Source organism: Aotus nancymaae, unplaced genomic scaffold (assembly GCF_030222135.1).
Source record: "Aotus nancymaae isolate 86718 unplaced genomic scaffold, 86718_ANA_hifiasm-v0.15.2.pri h1tg000033l, whole genome shotgun sequence".
Taxonomy (NCBI): domain Eukaryota; kingdom Metazoa; phylum Chordata; class Mammalia; order Primates; family Aotidae; genus Aotus; species Aotus nancymaae.
Genome location: NW_026988447.1, coordinates 38,495,447 through 38,511,446, shown reverse-complemented (window position 1 = coordinate 38,511,446; position 16,000 = coordinate 38,495,447). Strand labels below are relative to the sequence as shown.

At 38.3% G+C, this 16,000-nt stretch overlaps 2 protein-coding genes across 8 annotated transcripts in view; one reads left to right on the top strand and one right to left on the bottom strand.

Annotated features, from left to right (window-relative positions):
* Nucleotides 1–14,290, top strand: part of LARP1B (La ribonucleoprotein 1B) — a 159,086-nt gene extending 144,796 nt beyond the window's left edge. For all 7 annotated transcript variants that reach the window (XM_064383885.1, XM_064383883.1, XM_064383882.1 and 4 more), the window contains 3 exons: nucleotides 7,411–7,520; nucleotides 8,217–8,344; nucleotides 12,315–14,290. In XM_064383885.1, the coding sequence (XP_064239955.1) occupies nucleotides 7,411–7,520; nucleotides 8,217–8,344; nucleotides 12,315–12,512 (436 nt within the window). In that variant the 3' untranslated portion in view covers nucleotides 12,513–14,290. The remainder of the gene's footprint in view (nucleotides 1–7,410; nucleotides 7,521–8,216; nucleotides 8,345–12,314) is intronic.
* Nucleotides 8,581–10,296, bottom strand: LOC110567995 (serine/threonine-protein phosphatase 2A catalytic subunit beta isoform-like). Its single transcript, XM_064383896.1, has one exon. It carries the CDS (start codon nucleotides 9,931–9,933, stop codon nucleotides 9,199–9,201), a length of 735 nt encoding a protein of 244 aa, XP_064239966.1. The 5' UTR covers nucleotides 9,934–10,296; the 3' UTR covers nucleotides 8,581–9,198.
* Nucleotides 14,291–16,000: the final 1,710 nt, after the last annotated feature.

The window sequence follows — 16,000 nt, the reverse complement described above, 5'->3', positions numbered from 1 at the left end:
TATTTTCTAATATTTTTACACTTTGCGGGAGTTCTATTTTTTTCTTTTTGTATTTTTTCTTTACCCAGGTAGATCCAATAGAGGGAGTTTTTAGAAAATTCTACTTGTGAACCCAACAATAAAAAAAGAAAAAAAAGAAAATATTTTAAAAACGAGTACTGACGTAGCCTGATTTTGAACTGTGAAAGTAGTACAATGTAACTGGAGGGAGGGCTGTATTAGTTTTCTATTTCTGCATTGCAAATTACCCCAAAACTCCATAGGTTAAAACAGTGAACATTTGTTAGTTCATAGCTGCTAAGAGTTGAGTCTCCAGCAATTGTTTAGCTGGGTAATTCTGGCTGATGGTTTCTCATGAGCTTGCAGCCAAGGTGTTGAAGGGGGCTGCAGTCTCTGAAGACGTGGCCTGGGCTGGAGGATCTTCTTCAAGCTCATTCACATGGCTGTTGGCAGGAGGCTTCAGTTCCTTGCCACATTGACCTTCCCTAGGGCATTTTATAATATGGTTTCACCCTGAGTGAGTAGAGCTTCCAGAATGGAATCCTCAGTGTTTTATACAACCTGCATTTGGAAGTGGCATACCATTATTTCTGCCATATTGTGTTGTCGATGCAGACCAGTCCTGGAACAGTGTAGGAGCATACTACACCAGGTTGTTAATACCAAGAGATGGGATCATTAGGAACCATCTTAGAGGCTGGCACAAGGGCTGAAGGAAATTACAAGACTTTTCTCTCCCATGTTCCCACCATTACAGACCTCCGTTGGATGGACATATACATATCCCAATTGATATATGCTTAGAGCCAACCCAGTTCTTAAGATTCTTTGAGAAAAGAAAAAGCAGGACCTCTCACAATATGTCCCTTGACTCACCTTGTCTAATTTTTCCCCCACTTGTCCTCTAGCACTCTGGGCAACAGTGGCACTGAACTACATGTTCTTTGAGTGAACCAAGCTCTCTAGCCTCTGGATATCTGTGCATGTTCTTACCTTTGCTTCTACTTCTCTTATTCCTCCCTGTGCTTTTCTAAATCCTGTTCTTTATGTCCCAGCTTAGACCTTGCTTCCTTCAGAAATGTTCAGGGCAAGTCTTGAGAGTGAGTGTAGGGCTGAGTGAGGGCAGGCCAAGAGGGTGAAAAGGAACATGGCATGGACTCATGAAGGCTATTTGTTCATGGAGAAAAGGAGAAAGGAACAAGAGACGGAGAGACGGGAAATAGATGATTTTTCATCCAATCGTGTTTACCTAAATTTACCCTTCTTTAAGTTCTGAAAATGGATTCCTCTTGTAAATCTCAAATATATATTGTTTATCAGATATGACCTTTGAGAAGAATACAAGGTAGTACAGATAAATTTTTCTAATTAAAAACAAAATTTTATTTGTGTTGACTTATCTAAATACAAAGCATGTTTAATTTTTATCTGTTATCTAGATCAAGAACAGCAGATACATGGTATATGTACCTCTATTTCTTTCTTTTCTGTCCATTACTGACATCTCTAATCAATCCCAGTTATATTTTATGTTCTTTCTTACCTCACTTTTTAGATTTATACTCTTCCTTATGACTTTAATAGCTACTGTCAGTTTACCAGAGTTGGCATAAAAGGCAAAATTTGCCATTCCTAATCTCACTGTTCCTATTCAAACTGTGGTTTGCCACCTATTCGTCGATCATAAAATGAATTTAGTGGTTCTAATGTGCTTTAGAAAATAGAGTAGAAAATACCATACAGCACTGAGCATAGTAATTCAAACATACAAATTTAATTCCTACCCACATACACATGAATTTAAGAATTGTTTTGTAAAACATGTCTTTATAAACATATGTTTTTATATAGAGAGATGTGCATATTGATTTAGTTATAAGGTAAAATATTTTTCATAGTATTGGACCTAGTCAGAAAAGTTTGAAAGCCATTGTTCTAATTGATCTCAGCATATTTTGCTATTTGTACAATTTCTCTCCGTTCCTTAAAACTTTCTAATAACTTCTCTGATCCCATTCCCACCCAAATCTAGGTTGGGAGTTTCTCTTCTGTGTTCCTATACACATAACTCTGTGTGTGTTTCTAATATTTTGTAACAGTTTCCTACCTTTGGTTCTGTTTCTGCAGTATTTACCACTAGACTGTATTAGCTACTTCTTAAGAAGTAGTGGTTAAGCACCTGAAGTCTTTGAAATCAGACCTGTGTTTGAGTCTCAGCTATTAATTTACTGTGACCTTGGCAGATTATAATCCCAGCAGGCTCATGGTGGTTCACACCTATAATCCCTGCACTTTAGGAGGCTGAGGCAGGCAGATCACTTGAGGCCAGAAGTTTGAGACCAGCCTGGCCACCATGGCAAAACCCCATCTCTTCTAAAAATACGAAAATTAGCTGGGTGTGGTGGCTTGCAGTTATAGCTGCTTGGGCGACTGAAACATGAGAATTGCTTGAGCCTGGGAGGAAGAGGTTGCAGTGAGCCAAGATTGCACCACTGCAATTCAGCTTGGGCTACAAAGCAAGACTTTGTCTCAAATAAAAAGGTTAAATTAGGATAGGTACTCTTTCATGGGGTTATTGCGAAGATTACATAAAGTGTATAAAGAGCTTAACACATTAACTTACGTGTAGTAAGTGCTTGATAGATGATTCTTTCTTTTTTTTGAGACAGAGTCTCGCTCTTTCGCATAGGCTGGAGTGCAGGCACCCACCACCACACCCAGCTAATTTTTGTGTTTTTAGTAGAGATGGGGTTTCATGATATTGGCCAAGCTGGTCTTGAACTCCTGACTTCAAGTGATCCACCCGCCTTGGCCTCCCAAAGTGCCAGGATTATAGGCGTGAGCCACTGTGGCCAGCCAGAGGACTATTGTTATTAGGAAGATAGTTACTAATTATATCCATGGGTTGAAGGTAGTAATAATGTGATTTCAGGAAGGAGGCAGAGAGCTAACATTTCTTACATCTCTTCAATGTGCTAGCTCTGGTCTAGAAGCTTTACAGATTATCTATTTTTGAAAACTAGGATCCAACTGACTCCAGTTTCAGTGATATGATTACGAGCCTATGATTCAAATATAGTTCTTTCTGCTTCTAAGCCTCTAGGTCCTCTACTCCTCTGAGCTGTCTTGCAGTGAGTAGTAAATGAGTAAATGACAACTGAGAGGGCCGGTCATTTGCCTCGGTCCTTCACTCCAGCAGTTATGCTGCATATTTGGGTTATGTTATTAATGTCATACTTTTGGTCTTTGGAATAGTTTGCTAAGAAATAATAGTAAAAATCCAAATATTGCCTATTCAATATAAATGTTATATTATTATCCTTTATAAATAATCTAAGAATTTCTATATTCCTCTAAAATACCATTTACTTGATAAAAACCAAAAACTTCTTTCTCCAGAAATAAAGAAAGCTACCTAGGCTTCACCTCAAAGATTCTGATTTTGGGTCCAGAAAAAAAATAGCTGGGGCCAGGCACAATGGCTCAAGCCTATAATCACAGCAATTTGGGAGGCCGAGGTGGGTGGATCACGAGGTTAAGAGATTGAGACTATCCTGCCAACATGGTGAAACCCTGTCTCTATACTAAAAAATACAAAAATTAGCTGGGTGTGGTGGTACGCGCCTGTAGTCCCACCTACTCGGGAGGCTGAGGCAGGAGAATCGCTTCAACCCGGGAGGCAGAGTTTGTAGTGAGCCGAGATCGCACCACTGCACTCCAGCCTGGTGACAGAGCGTGATTCTGCCTCAAAAAAAAAAAAAAAAAGAACAGTTGGAAAGAATAAGACCTATTATTTGATAGCACAATAGGGTGACTATAGACAATAGTGGCTTTAATTGTACATTTAAAAATGGCTTAAAGAGGCCAGGCGTGGTGGCTCATGCCTGTAATCCTAGCACTTTGGGAGGCTGAGGTGGTTGGATCACCTGACATCAGGAGTTCAAGATCAGCCAGGCCAACATGATAAAAACCCTGTCTCTACCAAAAATACAAAAATTAGCCAGGCATGGTGGTGGGCACCTATAATCCCAGCTACTTGGGAGGCTGAGGTAGGAGAATTGCTTGAACCTGGGAGGCAGAGGTTGCAGTGAGCCAAGATTGTGCCACTGCACTCCAGCCTGGGCAACAAGAGTAAAACTCCATCTCCAAAAAAAAAAAAAATTAAAAATAAAAATAAATAAAATGGCTTAAAGAGTATAATTGGAGGCTGGGCGCAGTGCTCACACCTGTAATCCCAGCACTTTGGGAGGCTGAGGTCAGTAGTTCAGGACCAGCCTGACCAACAAGGAGAAACCCCATCCATCTCTATTAAAAATGCAAAATTGGCTGGGCATGGGGGTGCATGCCTGTGGTCCCAGCTGCTCGGGAGGCTGAGGCAGAAGAATTGCTTGAACCCAGGAGGTGGAGGTTGCGGTGAGACAAGATTGCACCATTGCCCTCCAGCCTGGGCAACAAGAGTAAAACTCTGTCTCAATAAAAAAAAAAAAGCTGGGTGCGGTGGCTCACGTCTGTAATCCTAGCACTTTGGGAGGCCAAGGTGGGTGGATCACGAGGTCAAGAGATCGAGATCATCCTGGTCAACAAGGTGAAACCCCGTTTCTACTAAAAAATACAAAAATTAGCTGGGCGTGGTGGTGCACGCCTGTAGTCCCAGCTACTCAGGAGGCTGAGGCAGGAGAATTGCTTGAACCCAGGAGGCGGAGGTTGCAGTGAGCTGAGATCGCACCATTGCACTCCAGCCTGGGTAACAAGAGTGAAACTCTGTCTCAAAAAAAAAAAAAAAAAAAAAGTGTAATTGGATTGTTTGTAACTCAAAGGATAAATGCTTGAGGGGATAGATACTCCATTCCCCAGGATATGTTTATCTCACCTTGTATGCCTGTATGAAAACATGTCATGTGCCCCATAAGTATATGTGTCTACTGTATACCCATAAAAAATTTTAAAATTAAAAAAAAAAAAAGATCCTGATGCCATTGGTTTGGAGCACAGCTCAGGCATCAGTATTTTTCAAAAGCTCCCCAGATGATTATAATATGTAGCTAAGATTGAGAACAACTGATGTCGGCATAATATTATCCCATAAGAGGAGAATCAAAGCAAGTTTGTCATTCTGAACAGTGGTTCTTTTAGTCTTTAATCTCCTTAGACTTCAACCATGCAGTCTTAACCAGTAGCATCACTTAAGGCTATGGGAGCCGACGGCTCAGGTTAGTGTTTCAGTGTGTAGTTGGCAGTCCTGCATTTTTCCTGGTGGTTTGCCAGACCATCACTCTTTGTCTTATAAATAAGCCGGTTACAAAAGAGACACACACTCACATACCCTGCTTCCTGTGACCAACAGCCAGTTAATATTATGTTACCAGAATAAAGAGGTTGTAACCTTTCTGCTGAGGTACCCAGAATGACTTAGGATTCTAACTGAGGAGTATTTTAATTGTGGTATCTTTTTGTTGAGTCAGCTAGACAAGGTCCTTTTGCTGCCATCTTATAGCCTTGTTTCACTGTCATGGGTTCTGCTCATCACCTGTGTTTGAAGGTTGAGTGTATATAGTTTGTTGATCTACTGATCAGAACTGCTAGGTTCTCTAGGTAGTTACAGACAGAAACAAGGAAACTTGTCTTCTCCTTTATGTAGTGATCATAGCTCTATTAGCAATATATCTACCATTGTACTTTATAATGAAAGCAGGGAGGCTCTCTTAACCATTTAATTATGTTTGTACTATTAGAGTTGAAAGGGACAACCACATCTAGGATCTAGGGCAAGCAGTATGGTCTTTATCTTCCTGAAGTAAAGCTTACATTCAAGAGTATTTATTTAATACTGTGTACAGACACACCATTATAAATGTTGTTTTGGGAAAAATCTAACACATTCCCAATTTGTCACTAAATCTTTTGGCTAGTTCTTCAGAAATACCAGGGAGAGATACTGTGTGCATCTCATTATACCTTCATGATGTGCTATGGCTGAGTCATCAAAAATAGCAAAGCCAGCTATGGATTACTAATTACCAGTTCAGTTAAAAATCTGCATACTGGCTGGGGGCAGTGACTCACGCCTAAAATCTCAGCACTTTGGTAGCCTGAGGCGGGTGGATCACCTGAGGTCAGGAGTTCGAAACCAGCCTGGCTTTTTAGTCAATCTATGGGATTTTTAGAAAGCATAGTTTTTTTTATTTTTCTGTTTAGAATATGAATAGATTTTAGGGTAATCTAGTCCAACTCTTCAAAAGCCTTAGAGCTAGTTAGCAATGGAGCAGGTCCAGAAACCCTGGTCTCCTGATTTCCAGGACAGGACTGTTTCTGTTCCAGAGCGCTGCTTTGGGGCCTGAGAGATTCTTTAGTCTTTGTTTTTTAATAGACTTCCATAACCTATTTATTAATAAAATGTTCTGAATTTCTATTTTGCTACCAGATATCAAAACAGAATTGTGTCCCCTTTCTATCATTAATTTAATTGTATAACCTTGAGGAAGCCACTTACTTTCTGTTAGTACAAGTTTCCTCATCTGTAAAATGAAGAACATAGTAATTATCTCTCACTGTTCTGAAAACTAATAATAAGGTATTTACAGTGTTAAGCATGGTGCCTGGCATGAGGAAAGCTCAATACATTCTTCATACTGCTGCTAATATAAGTATCTTTGGCAGAAAATGTTTTCTATGATGTTTTTATTTAAATAAAGAAGAGCTGCTCCGATGCCTCCTCATTCAATCATTGCATCAGAGTTACTCGAACAGCTCTAGACATGGGGCCGGAAGCATACTTACCTGTTTGGCCCCATGATCTTAAAATGTTCAGATGTGTGAGTTTGAAGGTTGTTCTGTTCCCCTCATTTATGAGTTTTCTGTGACCTTCCTTAGCAACCAGTTCCTCAATTCTTTGATCTTGTTTTATTTTCTACCCACGGACATTTACCTGTTTAATAAAGACAAGTCTGCTCTCAGAGCAGGGTACGTTTTGTTGCCTTTCTATCCATTATCCACCTCCCCACAGCTCTACTCTGCTATTTTGAGTGTGCTGGCCAACATGGTGAAACCCCATCTCTACTAAAAATACAAAAATTAGCCTGACCAACATGGTGAAATCCTGTCTCTACTAAAAATACAAAAAATTATCCAGACGTGGTGGTGGGCACCTATAATCATAGTTACTTGGGAGGCTGAGGCAGGAGAACAGCTTGAACCAGGGAGGCGGAGGTTGCAGTGAGCCGAGGTTGTGCCATTGCACTCCAGCCTGGGCAACAAGAACGAGACTCCGTCTCAAAGAAAACTCTGTCTCAAAAAAGCAAAAATATCTGAATACTAAAATTTTATTTTTCATTTAGGATTATTTGTTTGCTTATATTGATGTTACTAACTACAGAGAGATTGTATTTTATTATAAACCTTTTATCTTTATAGGTATGGGTTAGAATGTCTGTTCAGGTTTTACAGCTATGGACTGGAAAAAAAATTCAGACAAGAAATTTTTAAGGATTTCCAAGAAGAAACCAAAAAAGACTACGAATCTGGTAATAATAACAACAAAAAACTTACCCTATTTGGAAATTGTAAACCTGAGTCTGTCAGTAAATAGGGAGGGAGTTCATGGTTTGTTTCTTCAGGGCAAACCATTTAAGACCTTCATGCCATTATTATGTTTCTTGATGAAGGATGGGGTGTACCATGTAGTAAGAAGGCCCTCCCCGTGAGGTATTGGAAAGTAACTACTCTCAAGTCTTTCTTTTATGGAGGTATGTTTTGTCATTATCCCTTTGACAAACATAGCTACTCACTGATGTTCCATTACATGAAAATTCTGTGCAACATCAGCAGGTAAGTTCAGAAAGGCAGAAATAGCACAGTGTTAAGAGTGCAGGCTCTGGGGGTCCAAATCCCCTTTCCACTATTTAGAAGCTGTGTGACTATGGGTAACTTGCTAGCCTCAGTTTTCTCATCTGTAACATATACGAGAACACCCATCTTTTGGGTTGTATATGGTTCAAATTAGTTTGATGCATAATAAAGCACTTAATACTTTTTACATAGCAAATGCTCAATAAATGTTAGCTGCCATTATTGTTAATTCATTACATGTCTTATTCTCAAGATACAGAGTTAAGTATATATTGGAAGATAAATGATTTATTGCTGATAGGATTATATTTAATGTGAATCATTAAAAATTTTTTACATAATTTATAATGTATATTTTTCTTTGTTATTAGGTCAGCTTTACGGACTAGAAAAGTTTTGGGCTTATTTGAAATATTCTCAGTCTAAGACACAGTCCATTGACCCAAAACTTCAGGAATACCTCTGTAGTTTTAAGAGGTTAGAAGACTTCCGTGTTGATGTAAGTTTTAAGTCATTTCCTCTATTCTTTTTATTAACCATATATTTCAGTCTCTTATCTGTGACTTTTTAAAGTTTAATTTTGCGATTTTTATTTTTTAACTTTTTAATTTTGAAATTAAACTTTGAAATAGGTATACAAATAGTTCAGAGAATTCCCATAGACTCTGTTCACTAGATTTCCCAACTGTTAACAACCACAGTGCAATTGTTAATTAATTAATTTATTTATTTTTATTTTTTGTTTAAAATGAAAAGTTTATTTGCTGAGTACACCAAATAGGATGCAAGCACTGTCATGACAAATATACAGAAATATGCAGATCAACATAAAGCAGTAATTTAGTTTAAATGAAGGGAAATCTCTTTAAATGTTATGACAACATACTCCCAAGAAGAACCTTTTCTTCAGTTAATTATACATTTCAATAAAATAAAGGGTAATGGATTAGTGGAAGTTAGTTTGTGAATTTTTTTAAAAAATAAAACTCCGACTCTATTAATCCATGCCAGTTAAACACTATAACTAAAATTTTGAAATAAGCTCAAAAGGAGATGAAGCAGTTAGTTACCTTTTTTGCTTGAACAGTCCAGAGGAAAATGGTTACTATAAGTACAGCAGGCAAACTGTTAGACTGACCTATCTAGAACATAGTGTACTAAATTTCAGTCTCAAATTGTGCTAAATGCTCATCATTAGTATGGCACATTTGGTCCATGATGTGGTTTAATGCCAAGACAGATCCCAATTTGTTACAGAAACACATAGATTACTGTTGCTTTTTGTTTTTAAATACATATATTTAAAAAGCCAGGTATACTTCCACATACAAAGGCAGGTTTCCCAGGAGAAATTTATAGGAAGTAGTCTGGGGTGCGCCGTGTAACCTGAGGCTCGCCACGACGGGGCGCTGGGTCAAACTGAAGGAAGGAATACTTTAAAGTGTCATCTAATTCCATGATAGCAGCCTGGTTCCCACAACGATAACAGTAATTGGGTGCACTGAAAATGGTAACCACATTCTGATCATGACACCAATTGTATCCCTCCATTACAAGCTGGTGGGCATGAGAAACCAGTGTGAGACCATTGGCATGGTTAAAGGTTTCAGAAATGTCTTGTCCAAATGTGTAGCCAGCACCACGTGGTGAAATACCCCATCCACCACGATCATCTGGATCTGACCGTAACAGGTCACACATTGGGCCCTCATGTGGAACTTCCTGTAAACGATCCAGGGCTCTTATATGATCCAGTGTGTCTATGGATGGAGAGAGGCCACCATGGAGGCAGAATATCTGCCCATCTACTAAAGCTGTAAGTGGAAGATAATCAAAGAGATCTGTAAAATATTTCCAAACGTTGGCATTTCCATACTTTCGCAGACATTCATCATAAAAGCCATATACTTGAGTAATTTGTCGGCTTTCGTGATTTCCTCTCAATATTGTAATGCGTTCTGGATAACGCACCTTTAATGCTACAAGAAGACTCACAGTCTCCACTGAATAATATCCTCTGTCTACATAGTCATCCATGAATAAGTAGTTTGTATCTGGTGATTTTCCACCAATTCTAAAGAGTTCCATAAGATCATGAAACTGACCATGCACATCTCCACAGACAGTAACAGGGCAAAGGACCTCTTGCACATTTGATTCTTTTGTTAAAATTTCCTTTGCCTTCTCGCACAGCGTCCGCACTTGGTTCTCGTTCAGCTGCTTACACTCGTTCAGCTGCTCGACCCACTGGTCCAGCTCCTTGGTGAACGCCTTGGCCTTGTCGTCCGTGGCGGCCCGATCCCAATGCGGATCCCGAGCCCCTGCCCCGCCGCCGCCCTTCCCCCACCCGCCCCCCGGCCCCGGCCCCGACCCGGGCGCCACTCCCCTCTCCCTCCACCACCGCCGCCAGATTTCACTGGGGGAAGACGGAGCCGGGGAGGGCAGCCGCTGTTAATTTAATTTTCATATGCTGCTATAATTAAACTTTTTTAGATTTATTAATTTTTATCTGATATGCTAATTTGTCACTAGCAATGTGAAAACTTTTTACTTTTTAATGATCTTTTATCCATATAATTTCTGTAACGTGCTGATACAGATTTAGGGTTCCTGCATAATAAAATTAAGGAGAGAATGTTGTATGCATGTGTGCAAGCACGAGAGAGGTGTCTTTTAGTTGAATCAACTGGACAAGGTCCTTTTGCTGCCATCTTATGACGTTGTCCACTCTCATGGGTTCTTCTCATCACCTTTGGTTGAAGGTTGAACCTATATATATAGGCTTTATCAATTTGATTTCAAGAGAAAAGAAAAGCATTAAAAGTCATGAATGTAAGAGGAAAAAAGGAAGAAGAGAAATAAAAAAATAAGGGGAAAAGGCTGGACATGGTGGCTTACACCTGTAATTCCAGCACTTTGGGAGGCAGAGGTGGGTGGATCACCTGAGGCCAGGAGTGATTAACAAGACCAGCCTGGTCAACATAGCAAAACCCTGTCTCTACTAAAAATACAAAAATTAGCTGGGTGTGATGGTGCACATCTGTAATCCCAGGTACTGGGGAGGCTGCAGCACAAGAATTGCTTGAACCTGGGAGGGAGAGGTTGCAGTGAGCTGAGATTGTGCCACTGTACTCTAGCCTAGGCAACAGAATGAGACTCTGTCTCAAAAAAAGAAAAGGAAGAAGAAAAATTTTAACTTAGAAAACAGAGAGGTAAAAGGAAGGCTAGGTTTATCTTTGCTTTGTGTTGCAAATAGACTTAATGACCCGGGCTAGAGTTAATAGAAGTGCCTATCTCTGGAATTAAGAGCTATTATTGTAATGCGGCCTAGCCAATTCTGTCACAAAGACATCCCTGCTCTATATTTGAGACTCTTTCCCCATATGAACATAAGCTAAGAATTCAGCCCTCCTCCTTTAAGTACAATGGAAAGTGGGAAGAGGGAGGTTACTATCTTAATTTAGCTCCAAATAAAAATACTAGTTCATTGGTGTCCAGTTCTGGGCTCCCAAATCTTGGTAACTGGAAAGGCCTAAAGAGCTGACTTTTTTTTTTTTTTTTTTTGAATGCAGGATGCCTTTTCTTGGGTACTTAAATGTTTGATGATGTTTAAATTTGGTACCATCAATAATAATCTCCAGTCTCTGTATCATAGGAATTTTAGATAAACCTTCAAACTTGCTAACGATAATTTGACTTGGCATCTCTTTTATACCCCTACTGCTTTCATTCATCTGTTATTTAAACATTTTCACTTAAGCAAGCCTGGAATAGGAGTTTAGGGTGAGAAAGAGACTGGAGTTACAAATCCTTCACAGTTGACAAAATTGAATAAAGGAGGCAAATAGCCTCGCTGAAACATTTTCTTGGAGGCAAGGAACCCAGCCTTATACTTATGCTCTATCATGTAGCTTAGGCCCTACAACATGAGAGAAGCTTAATATACATATGTTGAGGCCGATTGCAATGACTCACGCCTGTAATCTCAGCACTTTGGGAGGCTGAGGCAGGTGGATCGCCTGAGCTCAGGAGTTCGAGACCACTCAGGGCAACATGATGAAACTCCATCTCCACTAAAAATATTTAAAAAATTAACTGGGTGTGGTGGACTGCCCCTAGTCCCAGCTACTTGAGAGGCTGAGGCAGGAGAATCGCTTGAGCCCCAGAGGCGAAGGTTGCAGTGAGCCGAGATTGCATCACTGCACTCCAGCTTGGGCTACAAAGTGAGACTTCATTAAAAACAAAAAAAAGTTGAGTAAAGCAATGAGCAAATGCCGGTAGGCTGATTTAGTTAGGAAGGAAATTTAAGTTTAGTACCTTAAGTTGCTGTTAAGTTTTTGTTATACTCATAAAATCTACTGAAGTGTCCATTTAACTTACTTTTTTTTTTTTGGAAAAGTCTAGCCTTAGGTTTTGAAGGGAGGAAAAAGAGTAAAATTGTCAACTCTGTTGTCTTTTATCATTTGCAGCCCCCTATTAGTGAGGAATTTGGAAGAAAAAGGCATTCATCTACTTCTGGTGAGAAGAGTAATCGTCACAGATTTTCATCTAATTCCTCTACAAAGCCACCAAATGCTGCTAAATCTACATCTGCCAATCAGCTTCAGGTTCCAATAAACTCTCCAGGAAGGAATACTTCACCAGAGTTCAGTGACAATTCACAGTAACACAGTGCTGCCTGTGGTCTCAACAAATGGTGAAATGCCTGAGAAATAGACTGTTATGAAAGTTGTTTGTCCTTGAAGTCAACATTTACATCAGTATTTATTTGGGGAAAATCTTGTGATGTTTAATTGTGATAATCAGAGAGAAGAAAAAGGAAGAAAAGTGGTAGCACTTTTTCTAACAAGATAAATTCTAAAAATGTTTTCCCTGATTTCACAAACAAGGATAGTCTTGGTGACCTTTTATAGAGATCCTCCAGTAATGTATTTGATCTCAGATTTCTTTTTCAAAGCCATTGTTGTACAAAAACAGCATTCCTTAAATGTATTTTAAAAACAATATAAGGAATGCCTAAAATTTCAGCTCATACTTCTTAAAGAAGATATAGTATGTTGTATTCTTCTCTTCTATAGAGCTTTCTTAAAGAATCCAATTACCCCACTGTCAATTCATTTTGAACTTACCAAAAACAAAAGTTACGTATATATATTTTTAAATTCAAAAAAGAATATGAAATGATACATTTACTTTTCCTTTGAGACACATAGTTTAAAGAAAACTTTTTTTTAAACAAACATAGAAATATATAGCAAGATTGTAGTTACAGTGAGTATATGCACTTTTGAGGCTAGGTTTTGCTTTTCTTCCCCCAGTCATATCTCATGTTTCCACAGTTGTTGTGTTGGTGTGTAGTTTTCTCAGTTGGCATAAGCTGATTACATATTAGAGGTTTATTTTTATGATTCTATGTAAACGTGCACAAGTAATTTAAAACCTGCGTTGAGATTGGTTGGAATATTGTCCTAAATTAATTAAATCTTGCATTGTTTTGAATGCATCTGCTATTTATTATTTCTGCAAGTGGGTATGTCATAAGCAGTCAGATTATCTTTTATTTAAGATGAATACTTAGTTTTTCCTTTTTGTTTATTTTTTGTTTAATTTTGTTTTTATAAATGTTTTTGAGAGTTATAGCAAATTGATTTCTAATTTTTATTGCTATTACAACTGATGTAAATGATAGTTTCAGTTTTTGTGAGATTTAAAAAATAAAGCACTTATTCTGAGTTTTTTGAATTTATTTTTAATTATTTTTATTTATAACATAGTTGAAAAGCTGTAATATTCAGATTTTGCTAGTAAAAGACCTTTTTTTGTGAATGAAGTTTCAGTTATAAACTTACATCCACTTTTATTGAGCACTACATGATTTACAAGTATTTTATTATATTGGCAAAAACAAGTGGTTTCAATACACTAAATTAATTTGTATTTTCTTTTTAAGCAGATTGAATGTCTTATAAATTATAATATTGAAATACATGTAATCTTCTTTGGATGGATGGGCTGTTAATTTGTAAATAGGTTTTCAAGTTACTTCTCATGATAAGTAATAATCTGCAGTTTTATAATATTTACTATTTGGAGGGTCATTTGATGCTTTAAATTAGGGAAATAGTCAAATTTGAATATTCAGAAAATAAATTTATTTAGAGATACTGTAAAGAGGGTGCAAAACAAGCAATGGGTTAGAATAATAAATCTTCAAGTCTTTTCTTAAATGGGGTATGTAGTTCCAGCTTTTCAGTGACAAATTTCCAAACCATGCTTATGAGCTTTAAATGATTTCTTGAAATGATCTATAAATTTTTCCCAGTATCCTTTTTGTGTTGAAAACATACCTCTGAAACCTGTATTTAACCAGATTATTTCTACTCAACTGAGTATACAAGTGTAAATTTGATTGGAAAATTGTATATTATAAATGAAAATATAATAATCAAGTGTTTTGTGGTTTGTATTAGTAGTTTTATCATATTTTTATTATAAAAGTAATAAACGTACATTGGGAAATTTAGAAAAGCACAAATAAGAAAATAAAGTACATGTTATTAAAAAAAAGAAAAACCAAAATTGGCATCAGGCTATATATAGTGTTATAACCTGCTTTTTTCACTTAGTGGAGTTGAACATTTCCTGATGTCATTAATATTTCTCATTACTTTTTTTTTTAATCTCTACAATTTTTTAATTGTAGAGATGGGGTTTTACCATGTTGGCCAGGATGATCTCAAACTCCTGTTTCTCAAGTGATCCACCTCCCTCAGCCTCCTAAAGTACCTGGATTACAGGCATGAGCCACCATGCCCTGCCAGTGATGTCATTAATATTTCTATTTCTTGACTTTTGCTAGTTACATAGTATTATGTGAATATACCAGAGTTTATACTTAGTTAATTGCTGATGTTGAACTTTGATTGTGGCTAGGTTTTGACTGTTACAAGCAACAATTACTAGGCTGGATGTGGTAGCTCAAGCCTGTAATCCCAGTACTTTGGGAGGCAGAGGCAGGTGGATCACTTAATGTCAGGAGATCGAGACCAGCCTGGCCAACATGATGAAACCCCATCTCTACTAAAAATACAAAAAACTAGCCAGGCGTGGTGGCAGGCGCTTGTAATCCAAGCTACTCGGGAGGCTGAGGCAGGAGAATCGCTTGAACCCAGGAGGCAGAGGTTGCAGCGAATCGAGGTTGTACCACTGCACTCCAGCCTGGGTGACAGAGTGAGAAAACAACAATAGTATCCTTACAGATAAATTTTTGTGTATAAACTTGGAGTTACTGTCAAGAACTCCTAGAAGTTGGAATTCTAAGTAAAAACATGTCTCCATTAAAGGCCCTGTAGGAGGGGTGCACAGTTTACACTTTGATGAACAACATCTACTTCTCTACATTCTTCTCAATACCAATTATGATAAATATTTCTCTTTAGACTGATAATTTTAAAAATCATTTAAAACTTTCTTTTTTTTTTTTTTGAGACGGAGTTTTTCTCTTGTCGCCCAGGCTGGAGTGCAATGACATGATCTTCGCTCACTGTAGCCTCCACCTCCTGGGTTCAAGCCTTTCTCCTGCCTTGGCCTCCTGAGTAGCTGGGACTACAACTGTGTGCCACTATTCCCAGCTAATTTTGTACTTTTAGTAAAGATGGGGTTTCACCATGTTGGCCAGTCTGGTCTCAAACTCCTGATCTCAGGTGATCTGCCTGCCTTGGCCTCCTGAGGTGCCAGATTACAGGCGTGAGCCACCGCTCCTGGCCACTACATCTTATTAATGTCATCATTTTAATCAGGTCACTAATGAACGATAATTTTTATTGCTTATTAACCATATTGTTTGTAGACTGCTGGAAAATATCCCTTATGTTGATGCAAAGCTGGTTTAACATACGCAAATCTATAAACATATTCCATCACATAAACAGAACCAAAGACAAAACCACATGATTATCTCAATGGATGCAGAGAAAGCCTTGGACAAAATCCAACAGCCCTTTATGCTAAAAACTCTCAATAAACTGGGTATCGATGGAATGTATCTCAAAACAGTAAAATCTATTTATGACAAACCCACGGACAATATCATACTGAATGGGCAAAAAACCGGAAGCATTCCCTTTGAAAACTGGCACAAGACAAGGATGCCCTC

Excerpts from the sequence above, each read along its gene's own strand:
- LOC110567995 (XM_064383896.1), bottom strand. The coding sequence starts at position 9,933 with ATGGAACTCTTTAGAATTGGTGGAAAATCACCAGATACAAACTACTTA.